The sequence below is a fragment of the Leptodactylus fuscus genome, chromosome 9 (assembly GCF_031893055.1).
Source record: "Leptodactylus fuscus isolate aLepFus1 chromosome 9, aLepFus1.hap2, whole genome shotgun sequence".
In the NCBI taxonomy this organism is placed as follows: domain Eukaryota; kingdom Metazoa; phylum Chordata; class Amphibia; order Anura; family Leptodactylidae; genus Leptodactylus; species Leptodactylus fuscus.
This window is the reverse complement of record NC_134273.1, coordinates 24,625,492-24,651,022: the sequence shown is the minus strand read 5'-3', so window position 1 is coordinate 24,651,022 and position 25,531 is coordinate 24,625,492. Positions and strand designations below refer to the sequence as shown.

The window sequence follows — 25,531 nt, the reverse complement described above, 5'->3', positions numbered from 1 at the left end:
TGCGCGCATAAATATGTGCGTGCATAAATATGTGAGCGCATATTTATGTGCATATATATGTGCGCACATATATATGTGCGCGCATAAATATGTGCGCGAATATATATGTGCGCGCATAAATATGTGCGCGCATAAATATGTGCGCGCATAAATATGTGCGCGCATAAATATGTGCGCGCATAATTATGTGCGCGCATATATATGTGCGCGCATATATATGTGCACGCAAAAATATGTGCGCGCATATATATGTGCATAAATTTCTGCGCGAATATATGTGCATAAATTTCTGCGCGCATATATATGTGCGCGCATAAATATGTGCGCGCATAAATACGTGCACGCATAAATACGTGCGCGCATATATATGTGCGCGCATAAATATGTGCGCGCATATATATGTGCACGCATAAATATGTGCGCGCATAAATATGTGCGTGCATATATATCTGCGCGCATATATATGTGCATAAATTTGTGCGCGCATATATATGTGCGCGCATAAATATGTGCGCGCATATATATGTGCGCGCATAAATATGTGCGCGCATAAATTTCTGCGCGCATATATATTTGCATAAATTTCTGCGCGCATATATATGTGCGCGCATAATTATGTGCTCGCATATATATGTGCGCGTATAAATATGTGCGCGCATAAATATGTGTGCGCATAAATATGTGCAAGCAGATATATGTGCGCCCATAAATATGTGCGCGCATATATATATATGTGCGCGCATATATATGTGCATAAATTTGTGCGCGCATAAATATGTGCGCGCATATATATGTGCGCGCATAAATATGTGCGCGCATATATATGTGCGCGCATATATATGTGCGCGCATTAATATGTGCGCGCATATACATGTGCACGCATAAATATGTGCGCGCATATATATTAGTGCACATATATATGAGCTCGCATAAATATTTGCGCCCATATATAAGTGCGCGCATATATATGTGCGCGCATTAATATGTGCGCGCATATATATGTGCGCATAAATCTGTACGGGCATATATATGTGCATAAATTTCTGCGCGCATATATATGTGCATAAATTTCTGCACGCATATATATGTGCGCGCATAAATATTTGCTCGCATATATATGTGCGCGCATATATATGTACATAAATATTTGCGCGCATATATATGTGCGCGCATAAATATGTGCGTGCATATATGTGTGCGCATTAATTTGTGCGCGCATATATATGTGCGCGCATAAATATTTATTTATTAATTAATTCATAAATGTATTATTTATTTAAATATGTGCGCGCATAAATGTGTGCGCGCATATATATGCGTGCAAATATGTGCGCGCATACATATATGTGCGCGCATAAATATGTGCGCGCATATATATGTGCACGCATATATATGTGCACGCATAAATATATAATTAATTAATTAATTTATTAGTATTTATTTAAATATGTGCGCGCATAAATATGCACACACACATTCCATTTTTCGGTCTGCAACATAGAAAAGGTCCTTACGGAGTATAGTATTTAGCCAGTTCAGTGTGGGTAAAGGCTAAATACTAGACGCCGAAAGGATCTTCTGACGTCACAAGGTCACATGACTGGATAGGCGTGTCATCCCAAGCGTTGCCCGATTCAAATATGGCGCCCGGCGTTCCTTAGTTTCCCCGAGCTTAAAGAAAAATGCATAACTTCCGGTTCAATGTTCCTCCCTGATTGGCCAGTGTACATTCGTGCATGCGCACAGTGCTTCTCCGTGCCTGCATGTGGGATCCGCGCGGCCATTTTGTTTGTGGTTGTATTGTGACCGGAGGCCTGTGGTGCGGAGGCGCGGAGAACCTGGTGAGTAGCGGTTTCTATAGATGTCGTCTACATTACTGTATTTCCAGCCCTGCGGTATGTCGCTATATCATAAGTGCGCGTGCATATTAGTAGCGGTGCCGCTCCTGTGCCGTATCTACAGTGTGAATAGGGAGCAGCTGGTATTTGTCAGTGTCATTATTGGGGTCTCTCCCTTGGTTGCAGCTGCCTACACTCCCTGTTATCAGTCACCTCAGTCCGACTCCAGTGTTTAGTTGGGTGACTGCCAGGGAGGACTTCACACTTGTCAGGGCTGATGTGATTTTGGGGGGGATTCTGTTCCAAAATTTGCATCAAACCCATTTTGCACCCCAGGCATGTCAATGCAGTTTCCGCGACGTTGGACAAGCAGATATTTCTTGCTGTGAGAATAAAACATCCTATGTGACAGAATCCTGAATGACAAAGACCTGTAAGCCTGACATTATTCCCTCCTGCAATGTCAGGGGTAAATCTATGGACACCTGACGGACCCCATTATAGTTAATGGGGGTCCCTTGGGATCTGTTTCCTGTGATGGATCAGAAGAGACTGAACACTGCAGATGTGAACGCTCTCTGACTATCAGGAATCATTGTCTTACAATGTGTAGTTTCATTTTCAATCTACCATATGGCAAATCTCAAATTTCATTGTTGGATTTCCGTCTTTGCCATGTAGGAGGTGAAAGCTGTGACAACATTTATATGTAGAAACCACAGATTTAGTGATGAATCGGCCACAATTTCTTTTTGTGTGTATACCTGTGGAGTCATCACATGACAGGGACACATAGTCAGATGGTTGAAGAGCTGTGCAGCGGGTGTGTGGCCACGTCTCTTGGTGTATTGGGGGTCTTGTTCACGATTTAACTCATTTACATAAAGAATAAAAGCTTTATCTCTGCAGAGTGACATATCCCTATGGTATGGGAGGGGGATGCCTAATAAAATATATACATTACCCTGCACATCGAATGGATAAATCCCATTATTAAAACCTATTCCATGAGTCTTGACTACAATGTCTGTTTTCCAGGTCACAAAGTCTTTCTACCATCATGGCTGACATAAAGAATTTCCTGTATGCTTGGTGTGGGAAGAAGAAGGTGACGCCAAACTATGACATCCGCTCTGCTGGAAATAAGAATCGACAGAAGTTTTTGTGTGAGGTACAGTATCCATGGGGGTCTGGTCTCTGGTACCTCCTCTGATCCCAAGAATGAAGGTGCTACAACTCTGCACTCCAATTTAAAGGGATATCCGGTTTCTAGTACTGATGGCCGACCTGTCCCAAGACAACGCGGCTCTCACTGATATTTAGATTCCACAAGCCATGCTGCTCACTCTCCATACAGACTGTAGCGGCAAGTGTAAGTACTTCAGCGCTGTCACATTGAAGTCTATGGGGCCGCTCTGCAGTACCTACACTTGCCACTAGTTTGTACAGCGAATGAGCAGAGTCACTCTGTCTTGGTATCGGTGATTTGTGGGGATCCCGTCTGTCACACCACCACTGATCTAATATAGATGACTTATCCTAAGGATATGCCATCCATACTAGACTAACCCAGAGGACTCCTGTAAAGAAGCGCTCCAGAAAAAATGGCCTGTGTATACTGCTCCACTCAGTAGTATACAGAGTCCCTATGCTACTACAGAGATACAGGGATTCTACTTGCCTTCTCATGTACCAATCCTGGTTAGAGAAGAAAACCTTTGTGCTTTAGTGACAGCATATAGTAACTGACCCCACCCCATAACACCTCTTTGCAGTTATTAATCCTGTATATAACTTGTTTCCTGCAATAGGTTCGTGTCGACGGCTATAATTACACAGGAATGGGAAATTCTACTAACAAGAAGGACGCTCAGAGTAACGCGGCTCGCGACTTTGTGAACTACCTGGTTAGGATGGGAGAAGTCCAAAGTGATGAAGTGCCGTCACTTGGGGTAGGTGGATATAAGTCATATAAAATATTCACACATTTTCCATTCTTATGCCAGTTATGGGAATGTTTTCATGTAATCACGTCGATCTGTATCTTTTATCTTAGGCTGGGCTGACAGATTCAACTGATGGATTTCAAGACGTCAAAAGTGAAGGATTTGATGGCCCCTCTGGAGGACCATTGCCTCCTCACTTGGCCTTAAAGGCAGAAGGTGCTGGTACTGGTGGGGGTGGAGGAGGTAAGTGGCTGTAATGGCCGTATGAGAGTTAAGAGAATGGTTCCGCTATGAATGCCATAGTACAATTATTATGTTAAATGTTATGTCACTCCTTTCCCTTTAAGGTGCACCATTTTCGGGAAGCTCAGGATATGGCCCACAGACTGGGGGTACAAACTGGGACCGAGGAGCCAATCTGAAAGACTACTATGCCAAAAGAGAGGAACAGGACGCCCAGGCGGTATGTTAGTGCCTCTGACGAAATACTTAGACTCCCCTATGAAGTTATTGTTATCAGTTTTTATGAATTCTTATCAGATATGAGGCAGAGAAGCCGAGCTCTGCGGTGTATAGGTTTGGAGCAGGATTTCGGGGTAAAAATCACAGTAAATTCTCCTGACCGGACTCCTAGGGAAGACAGTGAGAGTCCTGATAACTCCTCCCACACACAGTGATTGACAGCTCTGTGTGCAATGAAATCTGTCGGACCCATCGGGCATTGTTGGTGATGGGTTTTAAGAATGATGCATTTCGGTTTTGAGTACAGTGTCTCCATTAAATTATGGAAAATAAAGAGTTTTTGTTTCTTTCTGCCTGAATTTATCGTATTTGTCGTCTCCTGCCATTCATTCTATCTAGACACTGGAGTCGGAGGAGGTGGACTTGAATGCAGGTTTGCATGGAAACTGGACTCTAGAGAATGCAAAAGCGCGTCTCAATCAATTCTTCCAAAAGGAAAAATCCCAAGCCGACTACAAGTACACAGAAGTGGGGCCTGACCATAACAGGTTTGTCTTGTCCTGTCCTTTATGTGCAGCAGGACAATGCTCTACCTTCTGATCTAGCACACCACAACACTAATGTATTCATGGTCATGGAGTCCATACTATCCTATAAGTGGTTTGTTATGTATGGCCCATAATATATCTGCAGATCCTGACCGTGGGTCTAACAGCCCAAACTTACAGCATCATAGGCCTGCTGATAGGATGGGATTTGCAGCCATATTAGTGATGTTACCGCCATCTGAATGTCGCCTGAATGTGATGGCTGGATTTTGGCTTGTAGCAGGATGGACTGCTTTGTATAATTTTTGCAGCACTACTATGGCGGAGGAGATATTCTGACTTGACTTTCATCCAAGGTCATACCAATAGGTTTGCAGGAAACCAGGCATTGATTTATATGAAGCTGTGTTCCCAAAGGTGGCGCTGGAATAAGACTTTCTTTTTCGGATTACTTGTAGATTCTTCTATGTTCAGATTTCTTCCTCTTAGTATGTTATATCTCTTGCACATGTGCAGGATCCGTCTCCATGTGCAATGTACAGAATATGTATGACTGTATTTCACATTATTTTTCTCCCTCTGCAGTAATGAGGCATAGACGGTAGGTTGTCCTCATAGGGGATTGATACAAAGAGGTTCCTATGGAAGGAAGTTCATTATACATGCTGTATTAAGGCGAGTTCACACATGGCAGATTTGTTGCAGTTTTTCATTTTAAAGAGGGCTTTTCATGTCCTCAGGCACGTGCGGTTTTATATACCGCTAGAAAGCCGATGGTGCGCTGAATTCAGTGCACTGTCAGCTTTCCCGTTATGTGCCCTAGGGTTGGAGATATTATAACGGCACCGATCTCTCCCCACTGTCAGAAGGGGCGTTCCTGACAGTTTAGCTGGGATGTGATGAACACCCCCCAGGCAGTACTCTTCCATAGCCCTGTACTGTCAGAGAGCGTTTCCTTACCCCCCAGCGATGACTCTAAGCTGTGAAGAACACCCCCCAGTGCTAGTCTATGGATGAGTACAGTCAGGGGGATGTTCCTCACAGCCCAGCTAGACTGTCAGGAGCGCCCTTCTGACAGTGGGCAGAGATAGGTACCGTTATAATGGCATTGATATCTCCAGCCCCGGGACACATAGCGGGAAAACTGACAGTGTGCTGAATTCATATCTCTTGCCCGTGTGCACGATCTGCAGAATTCAGCGCACTGTCTGCTTTCTAGCAGTATATAAAGCCGCATGTGCAGAAGGACATGAAATGGGCTTGGGAAGCCTAATGTGCATCCTGCTTAAACGGCCCCATTCAGATAGATGGATGAGTTTCAGTTGCAGAGTTTTCTGTAACAAATATGCCATGTGTGAATTCACCCTTATAATTCTTGCTGATGGAACCGTTTGCTCTCCTGAAATATCTGCTGTAGTAACTCTTTGTATTCCTCATGAAATGATGATTCTCATAACTCATTGCACCATTCCTTCAATCCTCTTAGAAATGTATGAATAAATTGACAACTGGGTGTTATCATTCCTAATGCCAAAATGGAAATGCCCCGACACAGTCTGACACTGACATCTCTTATTGGACAGTATCAGAGAGTGCAGGGACTCGCCCCAACTATCAGTGCCCAGTTTTCGATGTATTCCTACCTTTTCTAGGAGTAATAACAGGGACAGCACAACCCAGAATGATGCTAATACTTCCTTTAGAATAATTTTTTAGTATGGACTAGAGCAGACATGTCTGGAGAGGTGACGGGTCCGCTATAAACGCTGCAGATGGATCTTTATACACAATAAATCAAGTTCCAAGTGTCCCTTTTGCAGAGACTATCAATATATGTAGTCCCTGTAAAAGCCATATTGAATTCTCCCTTGTGGTCACCTGTTGCTCCTTGAGCCTAATGCACATGGCAGAATATGGACCAGAAAATTCAATTAGTATATTGTGGATATACTGGACTTGCACCCTTTCTGGAGATCTGTACTTGCAGTGATCTTTGATGCTCCTCCCTGTGGGACTGCTGCCCTGTAATGTGATCCTAGGCAATTATCCTGCAGGGAAGACACTGACTTCTTGCATCATAGATCACTAGCCAAGATTCAGGCCTAGGGGCAACACGGTGGCTCAGTGGTTAGCACTGCGGCCTAGCAGTGCTGGAGTCCTGGGTTCGAATCCACCAGGAACAAGATCTGCAAGGAGTTTGTATGTTCTCCCCATGCTTGCTTGGATTTCCACCCATTCTACAAAGACATACTGATAGGAAAAGAAAAAAAAGATTCAGGCCTGGAAATGGCGATGGTATACGGAGCAGGTTTTCTAGTCTGTACCCTCCTGTGTGCACGAGGCCTTAGAAGTAATGGATGAGTACAGAATGACATGTTGTTCCCTATATGGTTCCCTATACCATCATACCACCCAGCACAGTCCTTTCTCACAATGCATGTGTGTTTCTCAGCCTGTCGTTGTAAAAGAGCATTACAGGGAGCACCTCTGATACTCCCAGTAAAACTCGTACACTGCAAAATTGTCTGCTCTTCTGTAATAAGTGCACTTTATTCTAATTAATAAAAAAGTAATAATGGATTCAGTCATTCAAATCTTTATACTTCACCCCCCCATTCCAAATGCTTCCATATACTTAGTCTGCTTTCATTGCATCTGGTTTTCTGTTTGCATGTAAACAGTTAACAGGCTGTGGTTGTTGGGACGAAGTATGGTGACTACAGGAATCAGCTTTTTCTTTCTCTTAAACATGGGCTAAGACTTAGGCTGGACTAAGTAATCCCATGTGAATTAATTTGCTGCTTGCTGATTCCTGCTGTCACTTTCTTCAGGTAAACAAAAGGCCGGCTGAGAAACACACAGGCGCTGTCTGCTAGGCAGAGATGTGCAGGTCAGTGACGCTTGGCTTGGAAGACTGACTGGTTCCCCGTAATGGCAGGAGTTACCACTAACAACTGTCTCGTGTGAGAGCAAAACTTGTGTGATACTTCAGTGACATTATTTCTGACTTGCGGTTATTTTGTACTTTGCTTGAAACTAACTCCGCTGCAATGTGCCTCGTATGTGTGTCTATGTATTTATTTGGTGAATATTGACATATCCTCCATGGCCTGCTGGCCACGAGGGGTTGGTTGTTGTATGACATTTAAGCCTCTGTCTGTCGTTGCAGGAGTTTTATTGCTGAAATGAACTTGTATGTTAAGCAGCTTGGACGCAGTAAGTTGACATCAATCTGTACTTGGCCCATCCAGGCTTGTAGGTTTTCTCAGAAATGCACTTATGTCGCCATCTGCTGGTCATGGGTGGAAGTACATAACGTGAAAAGGATTTTGCGGGATTTTAAAATTGATCATTAGGATGGTGGGGTCTGACCCCCGAGACACCCACAGATCAGCTGTTTGAGGCAGCGGCAGATATCCCCGAGCGCCACCTCTGCTATACCAGCCATGTGACATCATTCTCATGGAAGATAAAGCATACAGATTCCCTAGATATACTGCCAGGGGTTGCTGAGCCACTACCCTGGTCATGCACGCACATGTATGTGGAGGGTATTTATGAGAGGACATCTAGTGCCTCCTTTTGTTTTCCATCACCCTTACAAGTTTGAGGGTAATGGGGCTTAAAGGGGTATTCCCACCTCACATACTCATCAGTCTTCACTGCTGTAAAATCTTCTTTCTTCCTGGTTTCTTGCATCATTTGGTGGGTGAGGTTTCACATGCTACCTGCCGTTTAGCCCCGCCCCCAAATTCACGTGTAGCTCCGCCCACCCATATTGGACTATGAAGTACAGGCAGCAGCAACTCCATTCTGTGTTACATACAGAGACTGCCTGTCTCTGCCATAATGAACACAAATGAGTTAGCTAGCCTGATAACTGGGAGAACAGAAGAAATGAAAGCAGGAAGCTAGGTCACATGGTGTAGACACAGGAATAGCTAGATACACAGGCTGGCTCCCTGCACTTAGCCCCTCCTCCCAACCCCCTGAGAGCAGCAGATACATCACTGGACTCATGAGCAGCTAAGTCAGGGCTGTGGCCACAAAAAATTGAATAAAGTAAGATAGTGGACAAACAAAGCAGTTTTGCTGAAGCAATGTATTTAGGAAAAGTCTTACATCCACATTAACCAGCAGTATAGATAGGATCCTTGTGATGGGACAACCCCTTTAAGAGAGTGAGAGTACTTGTTTATTTCAGTGCCATTTATCTTGCAGGTATATATGCCCGAGAACATGGATCTAACAAGAGGTTGGCTGCACAGTCTTGTGCTCTGTCCATTGTTCGGCAGCTCTATCACTTGAGTGTTATTGAACCCTACTCTGGGCTAACCAGAAAGAAAGAAGGCGAATCGGTGAGTTTCCTCAATGAGTAGTTAGCCAAGTCTTGGAGCCAGCAATGTACTAGTGCGGCCTTACAAGTCACTGTAAATACAGGTTCGATGATCCCCCTTAGCCAGAACTCTCTACCCCCATCCCCTCACCATCCTCATCCCTCTGCCACCCCTGCGCCCTCACTTCTCAACAAAAAGTCACAGCAGGTTCTACTTTTATCGGTGTCATAATGTCCCCATTGACCAACTTGTAGTTGTAGATAAAGTCGCCCAGACCAGAGACCTGTCCGATAAGTGCTACTACTATGTAGATAATCTGTTTGCCTGTATTGTTTGTTTTTTGGGGGGGGGTTTCCTATGCACTGTCCTATTTTTATGTTGATGTTTTTTTGTTACATTTGTCCATAATACGGACAGCGTTGTCTTCCACTTTTGAGAAATTGATTTCACGTTTCTCCTTTGACATTTCCTTCTCCTTCCCAGGTTGAACCATATGAAGTTAATCTTAGCCCTGATATTCAGAAGCAGCTGCACAATATCGTTCAGGAACTGAACATCGAGTTACCTTATCCAGTGAGTATAGTCTCATCCCACTCCACAGAACAACATGATACAATTGACTGGGCATGCCATGTATTTTATGGCCGCTTGTGTCCCGCGCGCAATCACCTTGATCGCTCACTAACTGGGAATCCGATTCCCCGATAGAGAACTGATTGCAGCACATACAATTGAAAGCTTGTCAGTGTAGGCCGCGGTTGCACGGCCTACACTGACTGCAGAGAGTGACCTCTGCCCCAGTTTGAAGGAGAAGAACGCTCTTCACGGGTAAGTATAACAGAGTGAGTGTGTGATTGTATGTCTGTGTTTGTTGTAATGAGGAGCATATAATACAGTGGGGGGGGCGTAATGAGGAGCATATAATACAGTGGGGGGGTACTGAGTAACATATAATACAGTGGGGTGCATAATGAGAAGCATATAATACAGTGGGGTGGGGGGGTTTGTACTGAGGAGCATATAATACAGTGGGGGGTGTAATGAAGAGCATATAATACAGTGTGGGGGGGTTGTACTGAGGAGCATATAATACAGTGGGGGGGTTGTACTGAGGAGCATATAATACAGTGGGGGGGGGGTACTGAGGAGCATATAATACAGTGGGGGGGGGGGTACTGAGGAGCATATAATACAGTGGGGTGGGGGGTTTGTACTGAGGAGCATATAATACAGTGGGGGGGGGGTACTGAGGAGCATATAATACAGTGGGGGGGGTACTGAGGAGCATATAATACAGTGGGGTGGGGGGGTGTAATGAGGAGCATATAATACAGTGGAGTGGGGGATCATACTGAGGAGCATATAATACTGGGGGGGGGGGCACTATTGTGGAATATATAATCTTAATTATTTTTTTTTTAACTATATTTCGGCCCCCCACTGGTTTGAGGGACAGTGAACAGGCCCCCTGTTTGAAAAGTTTGAGGACCCCTGGTCTATGCTATGTCCGTTGTATTTCTGCTTGTGGTGCAGTAGATTGTCTGCGCTGCTTTACCTCTATCCTGGAGATCCCTTAGTAAAATGTAGCGCAGCCGTCCTCGCCTTATACAAAGGGTTATGTAATGTTTCTACTGTATAATCCTGTTATCATTCACAGCCCCAGGATCCGAGCCAGCCAGTGTCCCTTAATCTGGGAAAGTTGGTTCACTTTGAGCCTTCTCAGCGGCAGAGTTTGTCTGGCGTGGTGCCCTGGTCCCCACCACAGGAGAACTGGAACCCGTGGACCAGCAGTAACATTGATGAAGGTCCTCTTGCATTTGTAAGTATTTGTGCGAAAGGGATTTTGTTCCATAAAATGTTTCTTGGCTATATTCTGCATAACCACAGTTAGCTATAAGAAGTAAAAACCTGGGGACTGAGGTTACTAATGTTAAATAGGTTGTACAGGAACTCGACTGCTTTCTTTTTGAAACAGCGCCACCTCTGTTATGGCTGGTATTGCAGCTCAACTTTATGGGTCATGTGGTATGTTCATTGGAAACCTTGTTTGTAGCTCCTAAATAAATGGGGCTGAGCTGCAATACCAAACACAATGGCTACAATTTGTATGGCCTGTGCTTGGTTCTCATTGCACAGCCTGCAGTGATCATCCAAACGCTGCTATCTCTTCAAACAGATAACCTGTAGGGGTCACTGGTGTTGGACGCAATGATGACCCAAATTCAGGAAATCCAAGGCTGAGCTGTAGTACCCCACACAGTGTGTGGAATGCTGCGGAAGCCATGTTTTTTTTAGACATCCCTCTCCCAACATTACAGCGATAAAATCCGTGATCGGATCGGAGCTTTCATTGTGTTAACCCTTTCATTGTGGGCTCCAAAGTAAAAAAAAAAAAGTGCCCTACCATAATTTCTCCCGCTGGCCCAGTGACCACTACTTCTTCGTCCAGGACAGCTTCCACGCGGATGAGATCGTGGGAGCCGACCAGACGTCATGGCAGCCTGGAGCCGTATGAAGGCATATATATTAAGCCTATATCCGATCTGCTCATAGACTGCACTACATTAGTATACAGTAGTTGTTTTTTTTTTTTTCAACTCCATCCCATTGTGAGTTTTTTTTCCCCCCAACTTTCTAGTTAATTATATGGTATATTAAATGGCCCTATTACTAAGTACAAGGTGTCCTGCCAACATTAAAGGGATTCTATAATTAAAATCACATTTTTTACCAATCACACGTAGGAATAGCCTTAAGAATGGCTATTCTTCTCCTACCTTTAGATGTCTTCTCTGCGCCGCCGTTCAGTAGAAATCCTGGTTTTCGTCAGAATGCAAATGAGTTCTCTCACAGCACTGGGGGCGTCCCCAATGCTGCGAGAGAACTCTCCAGCGCCACCTCCATCTTCTTCAGGAACGGCCTCTCTGCGCGACTTTTTCCAGCGCTGGGTTCAAACTTCTAGGCCTCGGGCAGAGCCGACATCGCATGCCCACAGGCCACAAGAAAATGGCCGCTTACACCAGGTTCTTTTGTCTTTTTAGGCAACCCAAGAGCAGATCAGCGCAGACCTGAAGAATGAGTTGCTGTATCAGCTGGAGCAAGATAAGAGCTTGCAGCCGGTGAGTGCCGCCATCACAAATCCTATCATGTAGGGTTAGTTGTGACTTTTGCTTTAGTAGTTGCGGTGCATGTTGATATTTTATAACACTTTCCTGTAGTCTAACTGGTGTGTTGGTAATTCCCCCAGATTCTGCAGGAGCGAGAATCTCTGCCTGTCAAAAACTTTGAGACTGAGATCCTGGACGCCGTGCGCAACAACCCCGTTGTGATCATTCGTGGAGCCACCGGCTGTGGTAAAACCACTCAGGTCCCTCAGTATATTCTGGATGAGTTTATTCACAGTGACCGGGCTGCGCAGTGTAATATCGTGGTGACTCAGGTAAGGGTTAGAAGACAATTCCATCACGCTTATACTATATGAAGTATTGCTGGAATCTCACAGTGGTTTTCTTAGCCCCGTAGAATCAGCGCAGTGTCTGTGGCCGAGCGGGTCGCTTATGAGAGGGCAGAAGAGATTGGGAAAAGCTGTGGTTACAGCGTCCGCTTTGAGTCTGTGTTGCCTCGCCCTCATGCCAGTGTCCTCTTCTGCACAGTCGGTGAGTGGCGGTCTGTTTTGTAGCTGTATTTGCGTCTTTTTAAGGCGTGACCATTATTTCATCTTCTACACTTGTATTTTAGGTGTCCTCCTGAGGAAACTGGAGGCCGGAATCAGAGGAATCAGTCACGTCATTGTAGATGAAATTCACGAGCGTGATATTAATGTGAGTTTTGCTATTAAATTAGAATCGACAGAAGATTTTAACAGTTTGGAGTCTGTCTGCTTAGACCCCCAAGGGGGCAGAAGAGCCCAATTTAAGCCATTGCTTTCATTGACTGTGGCTTTATTGGGAATGATGGTGACCACCTTATAGGTATTCAGTGCTAGGGTCACGGGCCTCTACAATTTCTAGTTACAGGGTATTTCTTATGTCCGTTTCTAGTTACACATTCTTCATTTTTAATCCTTTTTCCCCCTCTCTCTTTCTCCTTTAGACTGACTTCCTGCTAGTGGTGCTGCGGGATGTGATTCAGGCTTTCCCAGACATTCGGGTTATCCTTATGTCGGCCACTATAGATACCAGCATGTTCTGTGAATACTTCTTTAACTGTCCCATCATTGAGGTCTATGGTCGGACATTTCCTGTCCAAGGTACGTTTCATGCTCAGTCTCGGTGTTGTCTTGTTCTAACTGCAGACCGTATACCCTGCTTCTAGAGTAGCTTACTCTGGATTTTATCTTTTTTATGGTTAGAGATGGAGAGCCCCGAGAACAAACTTGTAGCCTATTGTGGTCTGTCTTGGGCTTCATTATCTTTTCAGTATCTCAGATTAACACAATCTGTTTACCTTGATATGAAGGGTACGTGTTTTATAATATAGCCACTAGATCAGGGGTGCTCACACTTTTTCAGTGTGTGAGCTACTTTATTAGCTGACCAAGTCAAAAGATCTACTAGGGCGGGGCCGGGGCGGGCCTATGGGTGGGATTGTGGGCGGGGACGGGCGGATCGTGAGAGCAGGAGACAGCGGCGTTCTGTGGCCGCCCAGGGATCCCCGGTGTCTGTTTGTTCACAGCGCAGGCTGAGAGTTATCTCTGGACACTGGTAGGCTGGGGCTGCGGCAGCCCCGCCTGCCAGTGTCTGGAGATGACTCTCAGCCTGCACTGTGAACAAGCAGACACCGGGGATCCCTGCATCCCGCGATCGACGTATTGGGCACCCCTGCACTAGATGGTGCGCTACTTGTTTAAAGGGGTCCCAGAACAACCGGTCTCGATTGTCAGACCCCTGCAGATCTAGTATGGATAAGCCATCAATATTCCAATGGTGGATCACTGCTTTAGAGCGCGTCTCCAAGTTCTAAACACTATGTTTTAGCTTCAAAATAATCTAATTTCTTTACTAACATTTCAATTGTTTTCTGGCACAAATCTCCAACTCGCCCTGCATAGGCCTAGCAAAAGCTACAATTCTGGCTGTTTAGACACCACTAGAGGGAACTGACTATACTGTGTTGTTACTCCGTTCAGTGTGTTAGTTGCATACCATGAGCGCCCTCTAATGGTGGATGATTGGTAGTTCTTTCTATGCTGAAGATTTAAAAAAGATATATTATTATTAGAGATGAGCGAGTAGTATTCGATCGATTACCTCGCTGCCATAGGAATGCGTGTAAGCGGCCGATCACCAAGGGGTTAAGCGCATCGGAAATTCGAATGCGCTTAACCCCTTGGTGTTCAGCCGCTTACACACATTCCTATGGCAGCGAGGTATTCGATCAAATACTACTCGCTCATCTCTAATTATTCTATTTATTGGCACCACATTTTGGAGGTTTTTAGATACAGTATACATAGACTAAATGACGTTGATCTTTTAAAGTTCTTTTTCTTTTGTATGGTAGAATATTTCTTAGAAGACTGCATTCAGATGACTCAGTTCAGGCCTCCTCCAATGGAAAAAAAGAAGAAAGACAAAGATGAAGAAGGAGGAGAGGATGACGATGTGAGTAGACTCCTTGTTATGGATATATAATATAGTGAGGAACCATTGCAAAGATCATCATCTTCTTATAGATATCTAAATCAACCTGCAGGTACATCGGGGGGTGGAGCCTGATATGCCAGAATGGATTTTATTAATGGTACTTTTTATCCAAATCCCTCAAAGTATTAGGGGTTTCCTCTAGTCGGTGTAAGCGTGGCTTTACACGGGGGGTTTTCATATACACTAGATGATAAATATGTTAGCTTGATGGGGTCGGCCCACTAGGTCTCCATCAAGTGTCCGGACAGGGATCTGCACGGTTGCAGTGAACAGGAATTTTGCGGAGAAGCAGTTGACTGTGCACTGCCACTCCATAGAGGTTACAGCAGGTAAAATAAAAATTCCTTTACAAGGTTTGTTCTGTCTTTGGCCTGATTTAGACTCCTTTGGGTCAAAGACTTTTTTATTAAAGAAATTTTCCAGGCTTATCAATTGATGTCCTCTCCTTATGGTGTCAGACTCCTGAAGATTAGATGTGTGAAGAGGCTGAGTCATAATCAGGACATGTGATGGATGAACATGACGTCACATGGTCTGTGCTCAGCTTCAACCATAAGCTAAAACTGGACCCCGGGTGGTCTTCTCCTGATGACCTATCCTTAGGAAAACTTATTTTAATGCCCATCACGTTTCTGTCACCTCCCTTCCCAATATTTACACCTCTCCTTCTTACATTCCTACAGACTAACTGCAATCTCATATGTGGTGATGGTTACGGCCCTGAGACTCGTCGTTCAATGTCACAGCTCACTGAAAAGGAAACTCCCATTGAGCTCATTGAAGCCCTCTTGAAGTATATCGAAACCCTGAACGTCCCCGGTGCTGTGCTGGTCTTCTTACCTGGCTGGAATCTCATTTACGCCATGCAGAAGCATCTTGAGATGAACCCTCATTTTGGTGAGGCTGCTAACCATTGTACTGTAATGTTGGGGTTTTGGGAATTCAGTGCTTGGTCCTTGGCTGCAAATTCAATCATTATTTTATTCTTTTATCATTTTAGGCAGCCATCATTACCGAATTTTACCACTGCATTCACAGATACCACGTGAGGAGCAAAGGAAGGTGTTTGACCCCGTTCCAGATGGAATAATCAAGGTAAAGTCAATACTCGTATCTGCTACTATCAGGGACACTATTACAACTGTACCTTTTATAGTATTATTGTACATTATAACAATATAAAGGAAGTAAGTTGCAGAAATCAGTGACCAGTTGTGGAGTGATATATAATATGGAGCCTCCATTATCATTCATACATGTTCATTTTATATCCAACAGGTTATTCTGTCTACAAATATTGCCGAAACCAGTATCACTATAAATGATGTGGTCTATGTCATAGACTCCTGCAAGTAAGTGCACATGAAGACATTATCTGTATAACCCATCTGTCATACGCATGATAGGCTGACCTGAGATTTCAGTTTTATAAAGGCGCCATGTGTCCCTGCAAATGCTTATATGAAAAAAACCAAGTAGTGACCATTTAGGAAGGATCGACGTAAGATGAGCTGCAGAAAAAAAGGGGTTCCGTCATTATGGACACTTATCCCCTGTCCTTTCGATAGGGGACAAGTCTCCAATCGCCGGGGCCCTGACAGCTGGGTTCATCAGTGATCAGGAGGATGAGACCAAAAGTCCTAAAGCCTTCTTGTAAATGGGAGTGCCAGTGCATTTGTGTTACCGATGCTCCATTTACTTCTATGGGGCTGCCAGAGGTTAAAGTACCAGCAGCCCTGTAGCAGTAAATGGAGCGCCGGTAATGCAGGTGCACTAGTACTAAATTCACAAGGTGGTTTTGGGGGACTTTTCCTTGTTCTTCTGATTGCTGGAAGGGAACCAGCAGTCGGGCGCCCAGTGATCACACACTTATTCCCTATCTTGTGGATGAAATGTCCTTAACAGCAGAATCTTTGTAACATTTCTATCTAATGTGTTGTAACTATTTAGGCCTTTAGGAGTTATGGAAAGGACACAGAACAGTCGTGCTCAACTATATACTTTGAACACAACCTGGTGGGCAGAGGAACGAGCCCCATACTTCCATTTAGGCCATGTTTTTCCAAGATGTAATACTGCTTCAAAGCTGAACTGTCACAAAGTCTAAAAAGCCCAATGACTTGCACAATCTGATAGGCGCTGTCACTGAGCATTTTGGCACTTATGCAGCTCCATTCACGTGTTACAAAGATAGAAGCCCTTTTAGTGCTGATGCAGATTAGGGTAGTAGGAAATGTATGACCACATCTCTGCCTGAAACTACTTGACATATATGAGGATCAGTATCCCATCCAATGTGACTTCCTAATATTTAGGAAATATGCCTAGCTCCCTTATTATTTTGCCTTTTTAACCGTGTTTGTTTTTTTCACTTGCAGGCAAAAAGTGAAGCTCTTTACATCCCACAACAACATGACGAACTATGCCACTGTCTGGGCTTCCAAAACCAATCTTGAGCAGAGGAAAGGCAGAGCGGGCCGTGTCCGACCAGGATTCTGTTTCCACTTGTGCAGCAGGGCACGCTTTGAACGGTGAGGAGCTGCAGGGTACTGACAAGATTATGAGGGTGGGTTGGTGGTTCTTTGGGTGGAATACAATGCTGAAATGTTATATATGTACTTTCATGATCGTCAGTAATTTTGCTGTTGTATTTTCTAGCTTGGAGAGTCACCTTACACCAGAAATATTCCGTACTCCTCTGCATGAGGTAGCTCTGAGCATTAAACTCCTGCGGTTGGGCGGCATCGGCCAGTTTCTGTCGAAGGCCATAGAACCTCCTCCACTGGATGCCGTCATAGAAGCGGAGCACACGCTTAGGGGTAAGCTATGATCTTCAGGTTATCAGTAGGGTTCTTTGCTTCCGTTAGTTTTGCATTTTCATGCTGGGTATCCTATTAATATTATAAATGTGAAAGTTTGTGAGTTTGGATGTTTGTGGGTTTGTGTGTTCGGATGTTTGTTAGTCAATCACGCAAAACCCGCTTGACCGATTTGGCTGAAATTTTCCACAAACATAGTTAATACACCCCATTGTGCAATAGGCTACTTTTTGTCACAATAGCGCACATACGTTTTTCCCAGGACCCCCACAAACCCCAAACTCACATCACTATCTCTGCAATCTCACACACTTTGGACCCCGATTTGGCTGAAATTTTCCACAAACATAGTCCCTACACTCGATTGCGCAATAGGCTACTTTTCGTCACAATAGCACACATACGTTTTTCCCAGGACCCCCACAAAACCCAAACTCACATCACTATCTCTGCAATCTCACACACTTTGGACCATAGCAAGCCACAAAATTCATATTACCCCCTACAGCAGAGGTCAGCAACCCCTGGCACACATGCCAAGAGTGGCACTCCTGCCATATTTCACTGGCATGCCAGCAGCACAGGACCTGCAAGAGTTAAATAAAGTCTCTGCTATAGCTGAGGCATAAGGACACTCCCCTTTGCGAGGTGTGCAGGAAACCCAGGGGGTGGAGCTTAATCGCTCAGAGCTCTGCCTGCTATAGTGATAGCTCCTGCCGAAGCTGCTAGCAAACTGAAAGTAAGAAACACACAGCTCCCTTCCTTTACTTCCTATTCTCATTAATGTCAGGCATGGGGTTATTAGTTTAGTGTTAGTAACTCCATGTGCCTCACATTAATAGGAATAAAATCATGTCCCTCATATTAACCCCTGTGTGCCCCATATAAAGGTTACTAATATGTGAGACATATGGAGGGACTAATAAAAGACCTCAGTAATGAAGATACTTAATTATTACCTCCAAGTCTCTCACATATCAGTAACTAGAGATGAGCGAGTACTGTTGGGATCAGCCGATCTGAACAGCACGCTCCATAGAAATGAATGGATGCACCTGGTACTTCCGCTTGGACGTAGCCGGCGCGCTTAACCCCCCGCGTGCCGGCTACGTCCATTCATTTCTATGCGAGCGTGCTGTTCGGATCGGCTGATCCCAACAGTACTCGCTCATCTCTATCAGTAACTCTTACACAGGGGTTAATGTGAGGGACATGATGGGGTTAATTGCTATTAATAAGAGGCACATGGAGTTACTAAACTGTCATGCACAGGGCAAGACTTTATGTTGCTTACTCAAGAGTATCCTGTGCCCAAAACTTACATGTACTGGCGGAAAATAACAAATCATACAATGTCGTATATCGAAGTATATTAACCTGAAATACCTCTGTCCCAAAGACACTATGTACAGTTTATACCAACACTGTATAGCGGCTGAAATACAAATTACATTCAACACAAAAGTCTCATGTGCTCTCAGAATTACAGCAAAAACAAGATACACAGTTACATTTTATATCCCATACCTTATACACAGTACGAAAACCTTACCCACGCCTGTACCCACTTCTACAATCACCGCAGACGAAGTCACGGGTACCAGCTAGTAAGGATGATAAGTCATGTAATATTTCACATGTTATAACTTCCTGTGTTCTTAGTATAGATGGGTAATATTAATAGTAGCAGTTGATCCGCTTTTCATATATAGATCCCTGTAGGTGCTGCACCCAGATACTTTCAGATGGTGCTTACGCTTTACTGTACTATGAAGCTGGTTGTTGCTGGTTCAGAAGTACTGGCTAGCCAAGCAGAGCATGTTACCCCCTAACAAAAGGAGGTCAGAAAGTTGGCACTCTCTGATTGCAAGAAGTAGGGTGCTTTGAATAGAGCACAAGGACAGACTCTACACCCAGCTCCATTTGTTTTAGTAGGACCGCTGGTGGTAACTGATATCCGGCACTGCGTCTCTGCCTGTTCCATTGAAATTAATGGGTGTGCTTTCAGTCCTGCTGCTCCAAATCAAAACTGGGGTGCAAAGGACTCCAGTTCTTTTGATCCGCTGTGATCTACACCGATCAGTATAACTTGCTCTGACTGGGATACCCTCTTAATATCAGATCATAATGTGTTCATCAGAGTGAAGGCAGCTCTTTGTGCTTATTAGAGGGGGGTCCTGGTATATCGGTGGTCCTTTACATAATCTAATAGAACATTTGCGCAGAGGGTTTTGCTTATTATGGAGACAAACATTGCAAAGCTCATACTGCTAGGATTTGCCTTTACTTTATGATTAGTAGGGATGTGACCTCTTGAATTCCCTTCTACCAATCCTGATAGTAAAAGGGGCTGCTCCAGCCCTTTGACTGTTTTGCATTGGTCACCAGCCTGCTCAGTGAACTGCATGTGAATGGGCTTTGCTGCAATCCATATACCCCGTGGATGGCTGGAGGGAAAGCTTGAAGGGGATCAGCAATAAATCAACACTGCTGCCCTTCATTCTCAGGAATACCCCTCAAGTACTCTCCTGGTATAAGATTATGAATAGATTGACAGCATAATTTCTTAAGCTGCGCTTTGTCCTTTTAGAGCTCGACGCTTTGGACTCCAATGATGAGCTGACTCCATTGGGAAGAATATTGGCTAAACTGCCTATTGAGCCCCGACTGGGAAAAATGATGATCATGGGCTGTATCTTCTAGTGAGTAGTTGGCAGATTCTGCAGTAAAATAATTTGTACTCCGGCCCACAAAGCTTAGAACTGATGTGATTTTCTTCCATTGCAGCGTTGGAGATGCTCTCTGCACAATTTCCGCTGCCACGTGTTTCCCCGAGCCGTTTATCAGTGAAGGCCGGAGACTGGGATACGTGCATAGAAACTTTGCTGGCAACCGTTTCTCTGATCATGTGGCTCTTCTGTGCGTCTTTCAAGCCTGGGATGACGCAAGGTATGTTAGTGGGATGTGAAGTTATTGACTACATTGGTGAAGGGTCGGTCTCTTCATCTCTGGTGTCCTTTTCATTTAGAATGGGAGGAGAAGATGCGGAGATCAGATTTTGTGAACACAAACGTCTCAATATGGCAACCTTGCGCATGACATGGGAAGCCAAAGTGCAGCTGAAGGACATCTTGGTAAATGCAGGGTTTCCTGAAGGTAGGCTGCCCACAGCTCGGGAGTCACTTTCTCATTCCTCCTCTTACATGTGTAGTAAGAAAGTTTTCTTTCTTCTAGAATGTTTAATGAATCAAGTTTTCAACAACACGGGTCCGGACAATAACCTGGATGTGGTCATCTCCCTGCTGGCGTTCGGAGTCTACCCCAATGTCTGTTACCACAAGGAAAAACGGAAGATCCTCACAACTGAGGGCCGTAACGCTCTGATCCACAAGTCCTCTGTCAACTGCCCCTTCAGCAGTCAAGACATGAAGTATCCATCTCCATTCTTTGTTTTTGGTGAAAAGGTAAAACTTCAATTGAAAAAACTTGTGTTCACTCATCAATAATGAACCTGAACCCATTTCTTGCATTTCTCCATGCTCCATGGCCCACAATGTCTTCTGTAAAGCAGATTGTCAAAAACACTGACAGCAAGAATGTCAAAATGAAATCCTTATAGCAAGTAAAATACAGAATTGGCTTGGCTAAATTAAAAATTGGCAACTTGACCTAAGATTAGGTTGTCCATATGAGATCCATGGGGTCACTTCCTTGCTCCCCTACCATTGGCTGATGGTGTTCATCTGTAGTGGCTGTGCCTGGTACTACACGTGATGTTTCAGTACTATGGGTTGGGGGAGGCTGGGATCCCCAATAGACCCTTACCACCTATTACATGGGTAAGTTGAGGTCTTAGGACCACCATGGTTTCCTCTGACTCGGCACTAGACATAAGAGTATTATTTTTGCCTCTGCTCTACCACCACCTTTTAGGCTGCATTGGAATTAGTCAAAAATTCATGAGCTAGTTTTAGTTTTTTGCACTATTACATTTATTATATGCTTTCAGATCCGTACAAGAGCAATTTCTGCTAAAGTGATGACCATGGTGAGCCCCATACAGCTGCTCCTGTTCGCCTCCAAAAAAATTATGTCAGATGGACAGACCATACTCTTGGATGAATGGTATGTGCATTGACGTGTTCTCTGTGCCTGTGTGTAAGGTTGTGGAGGTGGTTCCATGCTCTGATTCAGGCCAGATGTCCTGGCTCTAGCAGCTATTTTCCCATATGTTGTACTGTAAAGCTGACAAACTCAGCAGCTGACCTGCATACTTGGATTCTGCTGTATTTCCTTCTGTCTTATGATTAATGGCGCGTTATGTCTTTTCCTAATATTCTTTACATTGGTTTAGGTGCTTGTCATTATCCGTATCCCTTCTTGCTCCATTTGAGGTTTGAGAAACATTCCTATGACTGTCCAGTGTACACAGGTCCATGGATCATAGTTTATGTGTGTTTAGCCTTTAAACAAATGTAGCATAAATCAGTGGTCCACTGTATATGAGTAGAGATGAGCGAATACTATTCGAAACAGCAGTTTCGAATAGCACGCTCACCTAAGAATGAATGGACACAGCCGGCGTCCGCCTGCTTAACCTCCTGCGTGCTGTCCGCTCCCATTCATTCCTATGGGAGCGTGCTATTCGAAACTACCGTTTCGAATAGTATTCGCTCATCTCTATATATGAGGAATGACAATCTATCTGGTCATTATTTGACTTGTATACTGCAGGTTTTTGTGGTTTGTATTCCCCTCTATATGCTGTGTTAGCAGTGTGCATTTCTGCCTGAGCTAGTGATATAGAGAGAGAGAAGTACTGACCTCTACTGGGAATATAATACATTGGTTGTGATAAAAAGCCCCTGTTTAGCTCCAGCAATACACTAAACCTGTGTTTGTGCTACTACCTCCCTCTACTCACTCCCGCTCTGAGTCATGTGATCTGCGCTCCATCTGGAGTGAAAGTCTGTTTAGCAAAGGGGAGCCACAAAACAGCCTGATAAGAGAGTGAAGCATTTTTCTCTGATTAAAATACTGCTCATTTTTGCGAAGTTTGATGAAAAGTTATTGACCGTTTAGCTATTTAACACTAATATTAAAAATATATATCAGAAGTTTGGATAGCACATCAGTGTCATTTGCAGGACTATCCCATTAAGACCAGGTCCACATGTTGCAAAAATGCTGCAATTTACAATATCTGCAAAGTGAATAGGATTCTGGCTAATCCCATCCACACATTGCAGGAAAATATCTGCAGTGGAAATGGTGTGGTTTTAAAAACTGCATTTTTGTAAATTGCAGCATGTCAGTTCTACCTATGGAGATGCTGGCGTTTTCTGTATAGATATAATATTGTCAGATAGTCCATAGAGGAAAACTCAGCAGAATTTCTGCAAAAATCATTGCAGATATACATTTTTTTTTTTTCTATGTAATTTGAGTTTTGTATATGTTGCCTGGGTATTCCCAAATTATGCTGTCAGGTTTAAACAAAAAGCAAAACCATAGCATCAATCTATAGGGAGCTACCTTCCAAAAGATAGTGCTAGAGCAAATTGTTCTTTAGTACCAAGCAGGATTTATTTGCGTATTCCTTTCCCAGGTTTTGACTCCTGCATAATCTGAGCTCATAATTTGGAGGATTTTCTATACTTCAGTCTGTAAAATTGTCTCCTCTGCAGGATCAAACTGACCATGTCCCATGAGGACGCAGCTTCAATTACTGCCCTGAAGTCTGCATTGGAAGCGCTTGTTGTAGAAGTCACTAAACAACCAGACATTTTGTCTCAGCTGGATCCTACCAATGAGAAGATGCTGAACATGATCCGCGTACTATCCAAACCAACCACCGCCGGAATTAATCTTATGATAGGAAATGCTAGGTAAGGAACTGCTGTGCTCCAGATGACTCTACACAACAGAAGTCACAGCGGAGCATTAAATGCATGGGGCAGGGTCAGAAACATGTGGCGACATCCCATAGTAATGCTTTGCCTGGCCATGTCTGTTTGTTTTGTCTGGTTTTGCAGCTTAGCTAGTTTGAAGTGAATAGGGATGAGCCATAGTAGGTGTCACTACTTTTGGAAGAAATCAGCTGTTTTCTTGACTTATACAACCTTTTAAACAGGATTCTGTCATGGACAGTTATCTGTCTGATCACTGGGGAGGGGTCCAAAAGCAAGGCCCACCTTCAGTCAGGAGAATGGGAAACTGAAAGTCCCCCTAGAGCCGTGATGGCGAACCTATGGCATGGGTGCCAGAGGTGGCACACAGAGCCCTCTCTGTGGGCACCCATCTGTGGAGCAAATTGTACTGTGTTGGGGCCACTTAGCAGCAGATTACACTGTGTGGGGGCCACTGTGGAGCATATTGTACTATGTGGGGGCCACTGTGGAGAAGATTGGACTTTGTGGGGGCCACTTCACCAATTTTATCACACAATATCTGTTTTATAGCAGACATGATATTATTACAGGTCATAATAACTTTGCATAGACACTAGAAAACAGATATAAATAGTGAACATTATGTAAATAGCGAAAATTAATTGTTCAAAATTATACAAAATTCAGTACAAAGTTATTTGTATTATTGAAAGCTTTATAAAGCCCCATTCACACAATCATACTTTGCGGGTCCTTATTTGTCTTCAATTGTAGATCCGCTCAGTATTAAGATTAAATTGCCATGTTGGCACTTTGTGGTTAATTAGTGGGTTTTGGGTTGCAGTTTGAGCACTCGGTCTCTAAAAGGTTTGCCATCACTGCCTTAGAGCCTCCTTGTGAATGGAGCATCAGTGTGCTTGTGTGACTGTGGACACTGCCACAGACATGTTAGGAGAGGGGACAGGTCATCTTTAGTAAATGATCATCATTTGGCTTTTGACAACGACTATATAGATAGAATGCACAAAGCTCACTATGTTAATTATTTTGCATTTTTTTCTCTAGATTTGGTGATGGACCCCGCCCACCTAAGATGGCTCGATTTGATAGTGGTTACCAGGGTAATAGAGGAGGTGGCGGCTTCCGTGGTGGTTCCAACTCAGGAGGTGGATATGGAGGATCTGGCTATCGAGGATACAGAGGCGGTGGTGGCGGCGGCTACAGGGGTGGCAGCGGCTACAGGGGTGGCGGCTATGGAGGAGGCTATGGTGGAGGTTACCGTGGTGGCTATGGGGGTGGAAATCAAGGTGGTGGCTACAGAGGTGGAAATCAAGGCGGTGGGTTCAGAGGTGGATACCAAGGACAAGGTGGTGGCTTTGGAGGAAACTTTCAAGGCAGAGGTGGTTTCAGGGGCCAGTCAAGCGGAGGCTTCTAAAGACTTTTTTTGTTGCAAATTTCATTTTACCAGTGGAGGTTTTTGTGTATGTTACTGCTGTTGAAGACAGTAGGCACATCCTTTGTACAAGTAGTGTTCAATTCCCCCCCCCCCCCCCCCCCATTTGTACTTTGATGGTTTCACTGTAGCCAATAAAAGAAATTGGCAAAGTAATTTTGCTTTGTAATAAATGTTCAGTCTTATGAGTGTTTTATTCCAAAACATGTCAAAAACCAAATTACCTTTATGGCCTCTATTAGGACTGGGCGATTAATCGGAATATAACCGAAACCAAACCTCAACCAGGATAACCAACGTTATTTTGCACAAGTCAGTTATTTTGGTGCGGTTATTAAAATATTTGCGAGGTTCACTGCAATTTCATTTGGACTAACTGTGTCTGAATCGGAATTGCTATTATTATACTCTTCAGACCCCAGAGCAATAACAAGCAGAGGCCCCGGGGAGGTGATCAAACATTACAAAAAAAGTGTTACTCACCTCTCCTGAGCATCGCTGCAGCTCTCTGTTCTCTTTGGTTCTGTCATAACGCATAGATGCTGCAGTGGACCACTGAGGGTCAATCACAAAATTCAGGAGTCCCTTATAT

The 25,531-nt window shown here is 44.2% G+C and overlaps 1 protein-coding gene across 2 annotated transcripts; it reads left to right on the top strand.

The window, feature by feature from the left end:
* The first annotated feature begins 1,759 nt into the window (after window positions 1-1,759).
* DHX9 (DExH-box helicase 9) lies at window positions 1,760-25,065 on the top strand. 2 transcript variants are annotated; one of them, XM_075287889.1, is made up of 28 exons: window positions 1,760-1,841; window positions 2,877-3,009; window positions 3,650-3,790; window positions 3,895-4,027; window positions 4,132-4,247; window positions 4,646-4,794; window positions 7,964-8,010; window positions 9,016-9,152; window positions 9,615-9,704; window positions 10,789-10,950; window positions 12,173-12,250; window positions 12,379-12,570; window positions 12,646-12,787; window positions 12,870-12,952; window positions 13,224-13,380; window positions 14,634-14,734; window positions 15,460-15,673; window positions 15,777-15,871; window positions 16,055-16,128; window positions 17,155-17,307; window positions 17,435-17,595; window positions 20,186-20,297; window positions 20,383-20,544; window positions 20,624-20,751; window positions 20,830-21,059; window positions 21,605-21,720; window positions 23,283-23,483; window positions 24,552-25,065. In XM_075287889.1, exons 2-28 carry the CDS (start codon window positions 2,899-2,901, stop codon window positions 24,919-24,921), a joined length of 3,855 nt encoding a protein of 1,284 aa, XP_075143990.1. In that variant the 5' UTR covers window positions 1,760-1,841; window positions 2,877-2,898; the 3' UTR covers window positions 24,922-25,065. The 2 variants fall into 2 exon arrangements, with proteins under 2 accessions (XP_075143990.1, XP_075143991.1); XM_075287890.1 differs by lacking the exons at window positions 1,760-1,841; window positions 2,877-3,009; window positions 3,650-3,790; ... (1 more) ...; window positions 4,132-4,247; window positions 4,646-4,794 and adding an exon at window positions 7,632-7,684.
* The last annotated feature ends 466 nt before the right edge of the window (window positions 25,066-25,531 follow it).

What these genes read in the sequence shown, in the direction of transcription:
- DHX9 (XM_075287889.1), top strand. Translation starts at nt 2,899, where the DNA reads ATGGCTGACATAAAGAATTTCCTGTATGCTTGGTGTGGGAAGAAGAAG. An exon ending in TACTGGTGGGGGTGGAGGAG is followed by an intron (nt 4,028 to 4,131) that starts GTAAGTGGCTGT and finishes TTTCCCTTTAAG; the next exon opens with GTGCACCATTTTCGGGAAGC. An exon ending in GTAATATCGTGGTGACTCAG is followed by an intron (nt 12,571 to 12,645) that starts GTAAGGGTTAGA and finishes TGGTTTTCTTAG; the next exon opens with CCCCGTAGAATCAGCGCAGT.